Genomic DNA, 16,593 nt, shown 5'->3' on the forward strand with positions numbered 1-16,593 from the left:
AGTTACAGGATTTGGGGTTTTGATTTTCAAGGAAGAGTTGTCTTTAATGGAGTTATTGCAGTTGAAGAGTGGTAATGAAGTAATTTCCATGGATACTGGGAAAGATCAAATTGCACTCCATCTTCAGAAGCTCGAGTACTTTCCACTAGTTCTCTCAGAAGAGCGAGTGAAGGATAGAGAGGACATGCTCAGAGCCTTCAACCCCAATTGAATTTTTTTTTAGAAGCCTGACATGTTCAGCTTACTCTTTTCTTATAGCACAAGATGAAATGGTCCTTCGTATTCTGAGCTGTTAGATAAGGTGAATCGGTTGATGAAGGCAAAGCTTAAAGAGATTATTCCCCCATTTCCACTGTTTGCTTTCCCTAAGGCTTTCAAACTGAATTTCCTTGATTCCTTCTTAGAAAATCTTGGGAAGCTGCTAAAACATGATCCCAAGTTAATTGCATCAGTTAAGCTCCACATCTTAGAGATTCAAGAACATCTCATGCTATTGAGATCTCATGCCACAGAGACAGCTTAATCAACCACCAAAAGAAGACAGGTGACCACAGTCAACAAATAATACTCAATAGTCAGTAGTCCAATAGCAAAGAGGGAGCACAATTACCCCACCAAACAAGAACAGGCAGATCGACACAAAAATCCCTCACTAGCGTCACTAGGCAACCAATAATTAAGACAAGCAGAATCGAGACCCCAAACAATGAATTTATCAGTCAAATATGTCCAACAGAGGGTGAATCACTAGCCACGCATACCAAATATCCGATTCACCATAACCCACACATATAGCCAGCCCAAATTCAAGTCAAATATAGCAATAAGACTCTAAATGCGAAGACCAATTGACAAAAATTTAGTAAAATAGGGGTACCACTTTTTTTTTCACGCTGGAGAAGACCGTGGTGGAGACGCATGGCGAGAGAGAGTTGCGAGGGAGGCACGTGCGAGAGGAGACCGCACGGCGGGCGCGGTTGAGCGCACACAGGTCGCGCCCTGCTGTTGGGCGCGCAGTGCGCGCTGGCTGGCGCGCTAGGGATGCTTGCCTGTTGCTGGTCGCGTGCGCTAGGGATACTCGCCTGGGGCTAGTCACGTGCTAGCAGGTATGCGCTGAGGAGCATGGCAGATTTGGTCGGCGCACAGCTGGGGATGGTGGAGCTGCGCGAGAGAGAAAGAGAGAGAGAGAGAGAGAAAGAGAAGAGAGAGAGACGGCCGTGCGAGGTGGCGTAGGGCGGCGGCAACTGATGGACAGCGACGGGTGGCAGTGCCCAAGCAGAGGTGCGGCGATATGAGAGAGCGCGATGGAGGAGAAGGAGAAAGAGACGCGCAACCGTGGAGAGGCGGCGGCGGCGGACGACGGGCAGCGACGGGCGGCGGATCTTCGAAGGTGGCGGTGGACGGCAACAAAAAAAGGGACAAAAGAAAGTGGAATCAAGACAACACAAAGGAAATGGAAGAGTAGAAGCTGAATCAACGGACATTGACAAGACTAGAAAAGACAAAGAAAAGAGAAAAGTAGAAAAGTAGGGTTAGAGAGGTCCTGGTCAATTTTGACTTTCGTTGTCGCACGGGTTGGAAGGCGTGGGCACGCCTTGGAGGCTACAGTCTTCTGACCATTGCGTCTAAATAATGTCCAAGAGAGAATCCCTTCCAAGATGTGGGCACGCCTTGGAACTGATGGTCTCCAAGTTGCCCAGTGCACCTGGCGCATTCCTTCCAAGACGTGGGCACACCTCGAAACCCCTAGTTTTCTGTTTAGCCTCACAGAAACACTTATAATAGACAGATAACATGGCAAAATCGCAGAGTAATAAAAATTGACAACAACTAATATTGGAGTTCTTGGGTTGCCTCCCAAGTAGCGCCTTTCTTTAATGTCTTTGGCTAGACATAGTAGGAGCTATTTACGCCATACAATTCGGGTCATCAAGACATATGACCTCCACCTGCTCACTATTGAACCCCTCATAGTAAGGCTTTAGACGGTGACCATTTACAACGAACTTTTTCTCCGTTTTCAAACTATGGATTTTCACTGCACCATAATGAAAAATATTAGAAATAACAAATGGACCAATCCAACACGAACGCAACTTACCAGGGAAAAGTTTAAGTCTCGAGTGATACAGGAGGACTTTTTGCCCCACTATAAATGATTTCCTTGAAATTTGTTGGTCGTGAAAGATTTTGCTCTTCTCCTTATAAATTGCCGCATTCTCATAGGTTTCATTCTTTAATTCCTCCAACTCTTGTAACTGGAGCCTTCTATGCCCCCCTGCATCCATAAGGTCCATGTTACACTGCTTAAGCGCAAAAAACGCCTTGTGTTCAAATTCTACTGGTAGGTGGCATGGCTTCCCAAAAATTAATCTATATGGGGATATTCCAATCGGCGTCTTATATGCGGTGCGGTAAACCTATAGAGCATTTTCCAACTTCACACTCCAATCTTTTTTATCAGACCGCACCATCTTCTCCAAGATTGACTTGACCTCCCTATTCAACACTTCGGCCTGACCATTCATTTGCAGATGGTAGGATGTGGATACTTTGTGAAGCACGCCATACTTACGGAACAAACCAGTGATCGTTTTATTGCAAAAATGAGTGTCCCTATCACTAACTATAGCTCTTGGCATTCTAGAGTGAACAAAAATATTAGACTTTATGAATTCTGCCACCACTCTCGAATCATTAGTTCGGGTGGCTTTTGCTTCCACCTATTTGGAGACATAATCGATAGTAAGTAGAATGTATATGAAACCAAAAGATGAGGGAAAGGGACCCATGAAATCTATACCCCAGACATAAATTTCAACAAATAACATGGGGGTTTGACTCATTTGGTTTCTACGAGAAATATTTCCCACCCTTTGACACTTATCACACGATTTACAAAACAAGTATGCATCCTTAAATAGAGTGGGCCAGTAAAAACCACTTTCTAACACCTTACGAGTTGTTCGCTTCGGTCCAAAGTGTCCTCCACATGCAAATGAATGACAAAAAATCAAAATAGAATGGAATTCACTGGTACTTACACACTTTCTTATCACTTGATCCGAACATTGTCTCCACAGATACGGGTCATCCCAAATGTAGTGTTTGGCGTCACTTTTCAATTTATCTCTCTTAGCTTTTGGATAACCTGCAGGTAATTGATTCGTTACCAAAAAATTGATAATATCAGTATACCAAGGTACCGACGAATCAATGGCTAGCAATTGCTCATCAGGAAATGATTCTTTCAACGGTAGATCCTCAGCCACCAAGTTCTCGGCTCCACTCTTATCCTTGATCTCTAAGTCAAACTCCTGCAGGAGCAAGATCCACCTTATGAGACTCGGTTTTGCATCCTTCTTTGCTAACAGGTACCTCAAGACTGCATGATCAGAGAAAACAATTACTTTTGCACCCAATAAATATGACCTAAATTTTTCTAGTGCAAAAACAATGGCTAGTAATTCTTTCTCCGTCGTGGAGTAGTTGAGTTGGGCTCCACTCAATGCTCTCGATACATAGTAGATTGCGTGTGCCGCCTTACCTATCCTTTGCCCCAACACGGCTCCTATGGCATAATCACTCGCGTCGCATATGATTTCAAATGGCAGGCTCCAATCTGGGGGTTGAATGACGGGCGGCGATGTCAACGACTCCTTCAATTTATCAAAGGTCACTTTGCACTCATGGGTGAAATCAAATGTCACATCCTTCTGTAGCAATTTGAACAGGGGTGCTCCAATCTTGAAGAAATCTTTGATGAATTTCCTGTAAAACCCTGCATGGTCTAAAAAGGAACGTACTTCCCGTACACATACGGGGTAAGGTAGAGCAGAAATAAGATCTATTTTAGTTTTGTCTACCTCTATTCTCTTAGCCGACACAACGTGCCCTAAGACAATACCATACTCTACCATGAAGTGACTTTTTTTCAATTAAGAACCAAGTTCGTTTCTATGCATTTTTTCAAAATTAGAGCTAGATTATCGAGACATTCATTAAAACTATCCTCGTATACACTAAAATCATCCATGAACATCTCAATAATCTTTTTTACATATTCAGAGAAAATACTTAACATACACCTTTGAAAAGTTGCTGGAGCATTGCAGAGACCGAAAGGCATCCGACGGTAAGCGAATGTAGTCTTTTCCTGGTCCTCCGGCGCTATCGCGATCTAAAAGTACCCTGAAAAACTATCCAAGAAACAATAGTAAACACGACCAGCTAACCGTTCTACCATCTGATCAATAAAAGATAGAGGAAAATGGTCCTTTTTCGTCACAGAGTTTTGTCTCTGGTAGTCAATGCATTGACACCAACCAGTAGCTTTTCTAATCGGAACCATGTCACCTTCCTGGTTCTCCTCGACAGTTACTCCCGCCTTTTTCGGGACTATTTGAACAGGACTCACCCAAGAACTATCCGAAATAGCAAAAATGATCCCCACCTCCAGGAGTTTAAATATCTCCTTTTTCACAACTTCCATTATCAGGGGATTCAACCTTCGCTGTACCTGTCTTACCGGTTTCGCATCATCTTTGAACTGAATCCGGTGCATGCATAAGGATGGACTTATTTATTTGATATCTGCTATACTCCACACAATTGCCTCCTTATGATCCCTAAGGATTCGCACCAGTTTGTTCTCTTGACTTGGAGATAAATATGCAGAGATGATCACTGAAAGCGTCTTCCAATCTCCCAAGAATGCGTACTTTAGATGCTTTGAGAGAGGGTTAAACTCTAACTCCGGTACCTGCACAACTGAAGAAAGTAACTTTGTCTGAGTTTCTGGCACAAAAAGAGAAGTAAGCTCATACCTTGGAGAAATGGTTGGAAGTGAATGTAAGGCTTCAACTGCATGGTGTAATTCAACCCTTATGTCCACATCAAGAGTTTCACCCAATTCAAGATGCTTGGTTAGGGCCACTTCCAATGCGTCTTTACCATTCAATTCGAAAGTTTCCTACACAAAAGGCTCAGTAACATTCAAAGCAAAGACTGAGTTAGATTCCTCTGGATATTTCATCGCTTCAAAAATATTAAAATTCACAGTTTCACCATCGAATTCCATTGATAAAATACCCTCATTCACATCTATTTTAGTCCTGACAGTGCTAAGAAATGGTCTACCTAACAAAATAGGTGACGAATTTAACGATCTCTCATCTTCCATAACCAGGATATAAAAATCTGCTGAAAAAACTAACTCATTTACCTGAACCAAGACATCCTCAACTAGCCCCTCTGGATAAGCATTGGTGCGGTCAGTTAGTTGGATTATGATAGCTGTTTCTTTTAATGGCCCAAGATTTAGAGAAGTATAAATGATTTTTGGCATCACATTAATTGACGCCCCTAAATCCAACATTGCTCTCCTAATCGGTGTATTTTCTATTTTGCATGGAATCGTGAACATACCTGGATCCCCACACTTGAGTGGGAATTTCCTTTGGAGTATAGCTGATACGTTTTCTCCCACCACTACTTTTTCGTCTCCTAAAACTTTCTCTTATGGGTGCATAACTCCTTGAGAAATTTCGCGTACTTCGGTACTTGCTTAATTGCCTCCAACAAGGGGATGTTGATCTCTACTTTTCGGAATACGTCCAGGATCTCTTTTTCCTTCTCCGCCTTCTTTGTTTTTGTCAACCAGCATGGAAAAGGGGGTAAATTAGATTTAATGGGAATTGATGGAATTAGAGTTACCACAGGATTTCCACGAATGTGTCTTTCTTCTTCCATCTCCTTCTCGATTTCTTCTTCACTTTTACTCTTCAGGTTCGTGGCTTTAGGCCCCTCAACTTCTTTACCATTCCTCAGTGTCATGACACTAACATTTTTCGGATTCGGCTCGGGTTGCGATGGCAACTTTCCAAAAACTTGGGACTCTAAGCGATTAATTGCAGTCGCCATGTGACTTATTTGGGTCTCCAGATTTTTCATACGTGATCTAGTTTCCTGTTGGAACTGAGCAGTACTCGTGACCAAGGATCTAGTTTCCTGCTGGAGTTGAGTAGTACTTGTGGCCAGACTCTTGACAATATCCTCCAAAAAGCCTCCTGAATTGGAGGGCGGAGGTTAAGGCTTGAGTTGCCATGATTGCTGAAATCCTGCTGGACGATTTGAGAATGAATTCTGTGGCCTGTTCCCATAGCTGAAGTTAGAGTGATCTCTCCAACCCGGATTGTATGTGCTAAAGTATGGATTGTACTACCTACGAGGCGCGGGCACGCCTCTGGCCATGTTTACTTGTTCAGTCCCATCCTTTTGCAACATGGGGCATGAGTCAGTGGGGTAGCCCACGTTTGTGCAGATTCCACAAACCTTTGCTTGGTGCACGTTCCCCACAACTAATTGTCGAACAAAAGATGTTAGCTCCGATAGTTGTTGCTGAATGGACGTCGTCTCCACCTCATTAACCCTGCGGGTAGGATTACTCTCACGAAAATCAAACTGTTGAGAATTTTCTGCCATAGCTTCAATGAGCAACAATGCTTCCCTCGGGGTCTTATTTGCCAGTGCTCCCCCACTTGCAGCATCAATGATACTCCTGTCGGACGGTTGGAGTCCCTCATAGAAATATTGGATCAATAGTTGTTCACTAATTTGATGCTGTGGGCATCTAGTACACAACTTGTTGAACCTTTCCCAATAATCATATAGGGATTCTCCGGAATACTGCTTAATGCTGCATATCTCCTTTTTCAGACTTGCGGCCCGGGATGCAGGGAAGAATTTTTTTAAAAATTTCTTTTTCAGTTGGACCCATGTTGTAATACTACTTGCAGGTAGGTAGTATAACCAATCCTTCACTGCATCCTTTAGGGAAAAAGGGAATGTTCTAAATTTGATCTGCTCCTCAGTAATTCTTGGAGGCTTCATACTGGAGTATACCACATCGAACTCCTGGATGTGTTTGTGGGGTTCCTCACCCGAAAGGCCATGGAACGTGGGTAGGAGGTGAATTAATCCTGACTTCAATTCGAATGAGGTATTTTCAGTCAAAGTTGGAAATGTAATGCACAAAAACTACTGGGGCAATTCCGAAACAGTCAACTCCCTTAGTGTTCTTGCATTTGCCATAGGAATGTCCTCTTCGCCTGGGTCATTTGAATTTTCACCATTCGAATCTGTTGATTCAACCTCAAGATTCAGTCCCTGAGATGCAGTGCTAGATTGCTCCTCTCTGAGCTGCCTAGTCTCTTTCCTAGTTTGGCACGTGGTCTTCTCTACGTCCGGGTCAAAAATCAATTCGCCTGTACGAGAAGAGCGAGACATAAACTAGAAAAATGCCAGACAAATCCAACAAAAATAACTTAAAAAGAAACAAAATTAACCAAAACACCGTCCCCCGCAATGGCGCCAAAAATTGACAGGTGTCGAGCCTGTGCAATAATAATTACTAAAATGTCCTAATCACCACCACAATTAATTATAGAACAAATCCAAGTATTGGAGCAGGGACTCTAGGTGTGCAATGGGTTATTTGATTCACCCTATTTCCGAAGAGTTTGCTTGATCCGATATATCAGAATTGTCTATAAAAGTATTAAATTTGCATACAATGGCAAGTAGGGTCGAATCCACAGGGAACGGATAGGAGATTGTTTCTTTCCAAGTCAATAGAACAAAATTAAAGGGATATTCAATGGAATGAAAATAAAAATAAAATAAACAAAATTCAAAAGCTAACTCAATAAGTACAATTTGCTAAAAATGGCAATTAATGAAATTCTACCCAAAGGATCAACTTCTCAGGCACGGTCCAATTAAATGATCATCGATGCAAAAATATTTCATTCATCCGTCACTAGGTTGGTTATAGCTATCAATAAGTTCTGACAACCAGTTCTTCCTTACTTTTTCGACAGTCAAGGTACGACCATTGACTGCTTCTCTAACTAGAAAACAACCCTAGATACGACCATAGGAATTTAATTATCCAATTGCATTAAATCTAGAAGAACCCAACCCTAATCAATAAACACGCTAAGAGGGTTTATTTAAACTAAATCTTACGTTTCCCCAACATAAAGCCAATTATGGTAGTTGCCACTAGTTGTCAACTAAACGAACAATTACAGATTCAATTTAATTAACGTGGCAGTAGGCTATTAGATTAAATTAAATATCCGACCGTTGATACTCAATTAATAAAATACCTTTGAACAATTAATCCAGGAAACGCACAAATAGTAACGAATGGGAAGAAATAATGAAAATTCGATTAGATCTCACAGATATTATGGACCGCGCCTTCGTATCGACCTTTGGATAGAAGAGAAACCTAACTGCTCCTCATCATATCAATCTCGCGTAGTTTGATTGATTTCATCCACACGATTGCCAAAGATTAGTAAAGACGAATTAACGAAGGAACCGAGGAGAAAAGTCTCCTTTCACTTCGTTTCGTGTTTGTATCCAAGCAAAAGGTAGAAGCCCAGGTCTCACAAAAGGTGTACGAAAACAAAAGGAATAAAAACCGAAAACTTCAAGTCGTTTTCCAGGGATAGCAACCGAAAGCTACTCCCAATTTTCTAGAGCTAGAGCTAAAAGTCCAAAAAGAAAAGACGTCTCACCCCTAGGAAAAGGAAACTAAAGCTAATCTCCTCTATTACACGTGAATCTGGCTTTTTAATTGCTGTTGAAGAGAAAGGGCAAAAACGTCTGACCGCGGAAAGAAACTCTAAAGCTCATCCAATCAATTACACGTGAATCTGGATTTTTTCTTTTTTTCCACAATAGCCGCCACCCAAAGAAGAAGAAAAATGTCTAAAGCAAGCCTTGTGTCTAGGGGTTTTAATCCCATGCTTCTCCATGGTCCACGTGCACCTAACCTCCTAATTGCCCACTTTTTACTGCTACCAATCTCGCGGGTCCGGCTTTAGGTACATCTCCTCAGTTTTTGGCGTGGGCACGCCATGAAATAAAGAGTCTTCTGGAAATTTGCCTCATGCGATCACTTTTAACACGAACCACCTACAATTTACACAAATATGAAATATGAGCAAAATCTCATTATTTAGCACAGTAAGTAGCCAAAATTATGATAGAATAACAGTGCAAAAGGTGCCCAATAGTTGCTATATCAACTTGCGTTGAGTATTAATAGTGGATTTGGAGAAGAGCTTGTAAACTTGAATTTAATGCAAGGGATTACTCATAAAGGGGGAGATTTTTTAGATTCATGAGTAAATGATTATGTCTCCTATTAATTTGAGAGATTAAAAAAGAGCACTTAATATGTAAGTAAAGTTCCAAAACCTAATAAATTAAGAGTTGAGTTCTTGACTTACATATTGGATTTTTTTATCGACTCTTTTGAAATATTTCTCCCTTACATGTTGGAATGATTTGGACGTAGATATTGCCTAATTTGCGTTTTAATTTATGGTCTGAAGTTGTTGAGATGCATATCTCCAACCAAAAATAAGTTGGGATACATTAATGGAGAGCTTCCACAACCTTCACTAATGGATTCAACTTTTCTTCATTGGAGAACTGAAGATTTGATTGTGAAAGGAAGGCTAATCAATTGTGTAGATCTATCCTTGATTGAAAACATTGTCCAATTTCCTACCACAAAAATGGTATAGGATGCGAGTGCTATGATCTATTTTGATAAGAGCAATACCTCCCAAGTTTATGAACTTCGAAGAAAAGTTATTTCAATAAGAAAAGGCAGAGTGCTAATTGAAAAATAATAAAATTATCTTCAGGACTGATGGAGAATTGACTTCCATTGACCTAATCCAATGAAGTGTGATGTTGTCGATCTTTAGAAATATAACTCTATTGTATAGGAAGAAAGGATATAAATCTTCCTTCATGAACTGGATGCCTGTTTAGACAAGATCCAGAGTGACATATTGCAACTGAATCACCAAGTTGATTGGTCAAATGCTACTAATCAGATTGGAAACTCATGTAAAGTAACAATTTCAACAACCAATGTTGGTCAAATACCCTCTCCCATGCCCAATATTGCTCTAGAGTTTTCTGATTGTATTTCTCAAGGTAACTATAAAGCAAACCAATGTGACAGTGAGTGGATTATTAACTCGGGGACTACTAATCACATAATCATTGATCCAATTGATTTCATGTGTGTTTTTGAGCCAAATGACTGATAATCTCTAAAGTTAATAGTGTCACATTTCCATTACAGAAGTTGGGACTGTTTTTTAATCTTATCTCTCTTCATACTTAATACTTTATTAATTCCTTCTATCTCAAATAAGTTACTATCTATAAGCCAAATCAGGACCAATCTTAACTACACTTATGTATCCTGCATTTTGTCTTCTTCACGATATTCATACTAGGGAGATAACCCAACGTGGTAATAGGAGGAGTTTATATTTATATTATGTGGATGATTTCTACCCAGAAAAAAAAAAAGCGGAGTACCGATGACACTATGGAACATGAGATATGGTCGTGGCATTGCCTTTTGGGATATCCATTACTTGAGTATATGAGACATCTACATTTGTATTTTAGCCAAGAGTTATAGGGTTCCTTACGAATGAAGGAAATGCATATAACAGTTAAATTCAATTTACAGTCAAGTTTTACATTTATAAATTTCTAAACACCCTATACGTGATTTATCATGAGTATACGGGTCGTGAGCGAGTATAAAGTATTAAGAGTCAAACCCATAGGGAAGACGAACAACTATCGACACTACTAAAATTTCTCTATTATTTAGATTATCAATAGATTAAAATAAATAAAACTAAGCTGCAAATGGATAGACAAACACAAATGAAAGCTTTCTAGGTATTGGAATACCTATCTACTCATGATAGTATAACTCCCTAACTAGATAAGTATCAAAACCTTAGCTAAGTTATGGCATACTTTCCTAATATTCACAATACCCACTTTCGTTATTATACCAACTATACTTATAACTAATCTATACCTACTTTCATTGTTATGAAATCAATTACAAGTTCATTTACTTTTCTGAAATTAATGAAACAAAGTTACAAAAACTACAATGGTGCATAGGGGCGGAGCCAGAAAAAAATCTTAGTGGGGGCAAAAATAACACTAAAATTTTTTATCTACTCTTTTTCTAATTTTTTAAGCAAAAAAAAAGTCTCATGCATAAAATCACCTTTTCACAAGTTAAAATATTTATCAAATAACCCATTTATTAGTTATTACATTAACTAATCAATTTTCAAATTTCTTTAATACAGTAATAGTCTCATGCTTTAGAAATATATTTGCAAACAAATTTAAAATAATAATAATAAGAAGTAATTGTTTAGAACTTGATTTTGATGGTCTCCTAAAGTTGGTGAAAAGAGCTGCAAAATGTGGCGGACCCAAGTACTAGAAGATCAATTGATTCTGGTGCAATCTCTAAATAGGATGAAATGATCAAAAGAAAGAGTAACAAGCTTTGGTTGTGGAAAAAAATGGCTCTCGTATGTATGTTGGGGAATGGGGACAACCGAGAGTCAGATGAGGAAAGGGAAATTGGGGAGTGGGGACAAAGGAAGTAAATGATAATTGGATGAAGTGATAAAAAGAAAAAGTAGTTGGCTTGGGTGTGGAAGAAGAGGAGCCGGTTGTGAAGGGCAGTGGGGGACCACAGGAGTAAAGGGAACTTGGGAAGTGGGGACCAAAAGGAATGACTGATATAATTGGTACTTGGCCCTGTTGGTGGGAAAATGGGAACTAGAGGAGGAAAGTGAATAATATAAATTTTGTGACCCATTCTTTCATATTTTTTCTAAAAAAAATTCTGGGGGCACATTTAAAATTATGTTAAAATTGTATATATGTAATAGGAATTTAAGGGGGGCAGTGGGGGCCCGTGCCCCCAATGCCCCCACTTTAAATCCGCCCCTGATGGTGCACCTCTACTTTTATGAGGGTACTCCTTAGATTTAATACTCTCATAAACTAGTGTCAAATTTCAATCCTTATTGCAAATCGAACACCTTGAGATGATCACAATCAATGGCCAGCTACTCATGATTATAAGAGCCAAAGTGCTAAATAACTCAATCAAGATCAAAGTATCAATTAGTCAAGAAATCAACCTCAAACAATCATAGAAAGTCTAACCAAATACCCAAGGCTTGAACTTTAACTCAATATCACAAACTAATATGCAAGATAGTTCAATACAAAGATAAAGTGGTGGAGAGAGGATAACCCTTGTCACTAGAGCTTCTTGATCTTCCGCTTCTTCATCTGCCTTGGTCTCCTTGTTGAGCCAATACAAAAATGGATAAACACAACACTACATTATTTTACACTAAAACAAGAAAAAATAAAGAGAGTTACACTTAGTAAGGACTTTGGTCTTACCTGCAATGGCAAGATGCAGCCCTTTGGTTCTTCTTCTTCTTCTCCAAACTCTTTCACTTCTCTTAAACTAATTAAAACTAAGAAAAGAACTCAAAACTTCACAAAATTAGAAGAACTAGGTACTATATATTCTTGGTCTTGCATTTTTGGAGCCAAAAGGTCAAAAAGAGAAGATCCTAAAACGCCTCAATACAGCTGCATTTAGTCCCTTTATTTCCTTGTTAAGAATGTAGAAGAAACAAAAGTCAAGTAAGTTAGCAACTTGCAGCCATCACCAACACCATAAGAGTTTGTACGAAACCGTGGGGGGATTCTGAAGAATCCTTCGAGGGATTCTTCCAGGAATCATGCAGGGCATGTTATTCTCTACTTTTCTCTTCAAAATGAACATTCTGTCTATAATCCCTTCAAAATCAGTTAAGAAACCCCCAAGGGTTTCTTCTTCTTCTTCTTGTTTTTTATTTTTTTTGTTTGTAACTTTCCATTCTTCATCCTTGAGTTGCACCACCTCTTCAAACATTGTTGTGACTTCTCAAACTTCTAATCCTTACTTTGTTAGTTCATCATTTCACTTCCAATTGAGCTTGATCGTTTTTCCTACAAAAGCAAAGAGATTTTGAAAGTAAAATGACAAAATCATAACTAATTCATCTATTAATTCAAGGTACAAATTAGAGAACAAAATGAGCAATTTATAGTATTTAACTTCACAAACTGATTCCAAAAGAATATGAAGCATCTTCAAAAAGATCACAAAATTAGTTCTTATCAACTGCGTCACACTAAAATCATTACTTATTCTCAAACAATATCAACAAATTAGTCAACTAATTGTTCAAGTGCCTAACCAAGTAACATGCTTTTTAAAATTCAAGACGTGATAAATTGCTTTTGTGAGACCTTATTTCTATAAATACAAGGTACCTTGATCATAACTTGCAAACGTTATTAAAATTTAAAACTTATAATTTATTCAATAACATAGGGACACCAATATTTTATTCAATATACACTTAAATCATCAACATTGGTTTAAATAACATATCATGGAAAGATAACCTATTAAAACTTAATACACCTGCTAACACTTTAGTCCATAAATATAAAACTCGATCGATCGTAGGTCTATTTCCCCCACTCTTTCTTCTTGACATAAACAATCTTGAATTTTCTATGTACAAGGAATATATATAGGAAATGTGGATTGAGCTCGTGCATTCAACAAGCAGCAACAACTTCCCTTGTTGGATCATGTAGCTATACTATGACCCCATTTGGCAAGTGAGTTTTTTATATGTTTGTCTAAAACTTTACTGTAATTTAATGTAGAAATTGTAGAAAAATTTTTTGAAGTGTATAAATTTTTGAATAGTTTGAAGTGTATAGTTAAAAACTTTGAGAAGTTTTTTAAGGTTACTGTATCTAAAGTTGTTAAAAAACTTATAGCAGACAAATTTAGCCAAAAACTTGCTTGCCAAACAAGGCTTATATTATACAGTTTGCAATAGTTTGTCACAAAATATCACATGCATAATCCATTTGGAAACATAAACATGGGTTGTTACATATTAGTACATGCCAGTAGCATAAGTGAACACGTATACATGGCACAAAAATAGTCAAGTTTGGAACTTGTAAACATATTATTAGATTCTTTTTACTTTACTGCTCATAAATAAGGCACATGCAATAGTTGGAATGTTGAATATTCAACTTATATCAAGGTTTTAAAACCCAACTTGTTCATTGAATAAAAAATCTTATTAGATAGACTAATCGTAATTGAGCCATTATTAATCTATGACATAATAAAGATGTCATAAATAATTATTTTGTTATTTTTATTATCATAAAGACCATCAAATACTCAAAAAGAACTATCTATGATAAACATAAGAAATGGTAATAATATTACGAAAAAAAAAACTTATGAAGTTATGAAAAAAAATTGAATTGTTATGTAAAAATTGAGGTACAATGTAGATAGTTTAATTTTAATAATGGTTTTTAGATAGAAACATAAAACTTAGTATGAAATTTTGGAATCTTAAACAATGTAGAGCTAAACGACAATTTTTAAAAGGTGAAATAACACAAAAACTAATATTGCATACATTTAGGGTACCTTTGAAATCTAAAATAAAATGTAAGAGTTAAATAGACAAAAAAGATTAAAAGAATAGTAAAACTTGTAAGAAAACATGCTTGGTCTCTAGTCTTCCATTTGGAAACATAAACCATCTTAGCTGTCCGCCATCTGCTTTTTAATCTTAGCCGCGAACTTGTTGAAATGAAACTTGTAAGACCCATTTCCGTGGCAAAGAGGACATGGTAATAAGGTTTTTCTTTTGTCTTTTTCCTTAAACCTGATTTATATGTCATTTTATGAATTAACTATTAAGTGGAGGATAATTTAGTTATCTCATTGGACGAAGGGAGATCCATGTAATTTGTAAAACTTTAGGGGATTTGAGTGAAATTGTCCGAAACTGTAGGGAAGGTTTATGAAAGTATCACTATATGATACTCCCTCCGTCCCACTTTGATAGTCCCATTTCTTTTTTCACACAATTTAAGAAAAAGTAGTTAACTTTGTTGGAAAAGTAAATTTAGATTGCTATTTTCCTAAAATACCCTCACATTAAATAGAGTACAACTTTATGGGAACTTGAATTGATGGTAAAAAAAGAATCAACTCTCATTAAATGGGATAGGTTTATAGTAACAACAACTTACATTGAATAAGGGCATTTTAGGAAAATTAAAATACAATTACATTTTTCAATTGGAAAGTGGACTACAATTTAGGACAGACGAAAAAGGAAAACGGGACTATCAAAGTGGGACGGAGGGAGTATGATAGAAAAGTACGTAAAATAGTTGGTTTATATTGGGTTCTTAGCCCCATCAAAGGTTTATATTGGGAAGGCTTATTTCATGCTAATAATTGTTCAATTTTCATTTGCTAATCAATGCATTGGATCATCATTATAATGCTTGAGTAAAATAGCGAAAGTCGTGTTGTTGCACATGCCTGGCCTGGTCTCAAGTCTTGGTTATTATTTCAAATCGTGAAATCCAAATAGAGTGGCTGAGTTGCAAATAGGGGTATTTGTGGGCCGGTAAATAGTAATTCGGCAAAAATAATTTTTAAATTTTTTTTTCAACAATGTGAATATCCAATCACCAGCCAAACTTTTATTTGGTCACTGGATTTCAGCTGAATAGTCAGTATCTAGGTAAAATATCAAAAGTTTTAGGGTAATTATCATTTCACCCCCTTAACGTTGGTGTTACTATCAATTTCTTATTTAACGTTATTTTTTAGTCACTTTACTCTCAAGACTAACAATCAAACTTAACGGAGTTTGTTAATTAAAGTAAAAAGACAAGTTTAGCATTTAAAGTTATTATCATTTTACCCCCATAAAATATAGTTTCATTATCAATTTACCCCATAGAGTTATTTTTTAGGTAATTTATCCTACCATTAAACCAACTTAGCTAGTTATAAAACTTTAGAAAAAAGTACCCTCTTCTTGTATAATAAAAATAACAAAAAATTTAGAATGCCTCTTCTCCTCTTTAGTATCAAGAAAAAAAATCAAAGTATTAATTTCTTTCTTCTTGGCAATCTTATTAATAATAAAAAAATAGAAAGATCGGGAGGGGGAGGGAGAGGGGGAGAGAGAGATAGAGAGAGAGAGAGAGAGAGTTCAATTCTTTTTTTAGAAAATACAAATAAGAAAGAATTATATACTTTTATTATTTTAAAATTATTTCACTTTACTGTTTACCACCAAATTTCAATCCTAATTCCCAACAACTTTAAATTAATACGATGATATTAGACTTTTTTTTTCTTTGCAAAATTTAATTTTTGTCTCCTTCTTTCCTATCTCTTTTTTTTTTCCTAGTATTAATAAGTGTGAAAAAAGAAATTTGAGAAAACCCTTTTCTTTTTATATTTTTGGATCTCTTAAAATGAAAAAAAAGAATAATAATCATTCTAAATTTTTTATTTTTAATTATATATATAAGGGTAAATATATTTAAAAAATTTTGACCATAGTAGTTAAATTAACGATGAAGTAAAATGCCAAGAAAATAATGTTAGGAATTTAATCGATTATATCACTATAATTTAAAGGAATAAAGTAATAATAATAACAGTGTAGTGATGCTATAGAATAAAAGGGTAATTTTGTCCAAAATTTCTTAACATGTTGAATTGAATTACTTATGAGG

The 16,593-nt window shown here is 37.2% G+C and overlaps 2 protein-coding genes and 1 non-coding gene across 3 annotated transcripts; 1 reads left to right on the top strand and 2 right to left on the bottom strand.

Moving 5' to 3' along the window:
- Positions 1 to 1,907: 1,907 nt before the first annotated feature.
- Positions 1,908 to 2,297, bottom strand: LOC140038569 (uncharacterized). Its single transcript, XM_072083953.1, has 2 exons — positions 2,102 to 2,297; positions 1,908 to 2,038 (listed from the first exon to the last, which is right to left on the bottom strand). Exons 1-2 carry the CDS (start codon positions 2,295 to 2,297, stop codon positions 1,908 to 1,910), a joined length of 327 nt encoding a protein of 108 aa, XP_071940054.1.
- Positions 2,298 to 2,420: 123 nt separating this feature from the next.
- On the bottom strand, positions 2,421 to 4,564 carry LOC140038570 (uncharacterized). Its single transcript, XM_072083954.1, has 5 exons — positions 4,236 to 4,564; positions 4,089 to 4,191; positions 3,548 to 3,716; positions 3,207 to 3,385; positions 2,421 to 2,723 (listed from the first exon to the last, which is right to left on the bottom strand). The coding sequence occupies exons 1-5, from the start codon at positions 4,562 to 4,564 to the stop codon at positions 2,421 to 2,423; spliced, it is 1,083 nt and encodes a 360-aa protein (XP_071940055.1).
- Positions 4,565 to 6,613: 2,049 nt separating this feature from the next.
- Positions 6,614 to 6,720, top strand: LOC113738327 (small nucleolar RNA R71). The gene has a single exon (XR_003460113.1). It is a non-coding gene; the product is annotated as a small nucleolar RNA R71 (small nucleolar RNA).
- Positions 6,721 to 16,593: the final 9,873 nt, after the last annotated feature.

This window comes from Coffea arabica, chromosome 3e (assembly GCF_036785885.1).
Source record: "Coffea arabica cultivar ET-39 chromosome 3e, Coffea Arabica ET-39 HiFi, whole genome shotgun sequence".
In the NCBI taxonomy this organism is placed as follows: Eukaryota; Viridiplantae; Streptophyta; class Magnoliopsida; order Gentianales; family Rubiaceae; genus Coffea; species Coffea arabica.

Excerpts from the sequence above, each read along its gene's own strand:
- LOC140038570 (XM_072083954.1), bottom strand. The coding sequence starts at position 4,564 with ATGCACCGGATTCAGTTCAAAGATGATGCGAAACCGGTAAGACAGGTA. Across the intron at positions 3,717-4,088 it reads GCTCCAGCAACTTTTCAAAG|AAGGATGTGACATTTGATTT; the intron begins GTGTATGTTAAG and ends AAATTGCTACAG. Across the intron at positions 2,724-3,206 it reads TGCTAGCCATTGATTCGTCG|GTGGAAGCAAAAGCCACCCG; the intron begins GTACCTTGGTAT and ends GTCTCCAAATAG.
- LOC140038569 (XM_072083953.1), bottom strand. The coding sequence starts at position 2,297 with ATGGACCTTATGGATGCAGGGGGGCATAGAAGGCTCCAGTTACAAGAG. Across the intron at positions 2,039-2,101 it reads GAGACTTAAACTTTTCCCTG|TGAAAATCCATAGTTTGAAA; the intron begins GTAAGTTGCGTT and ends ATTATGGTGCAG.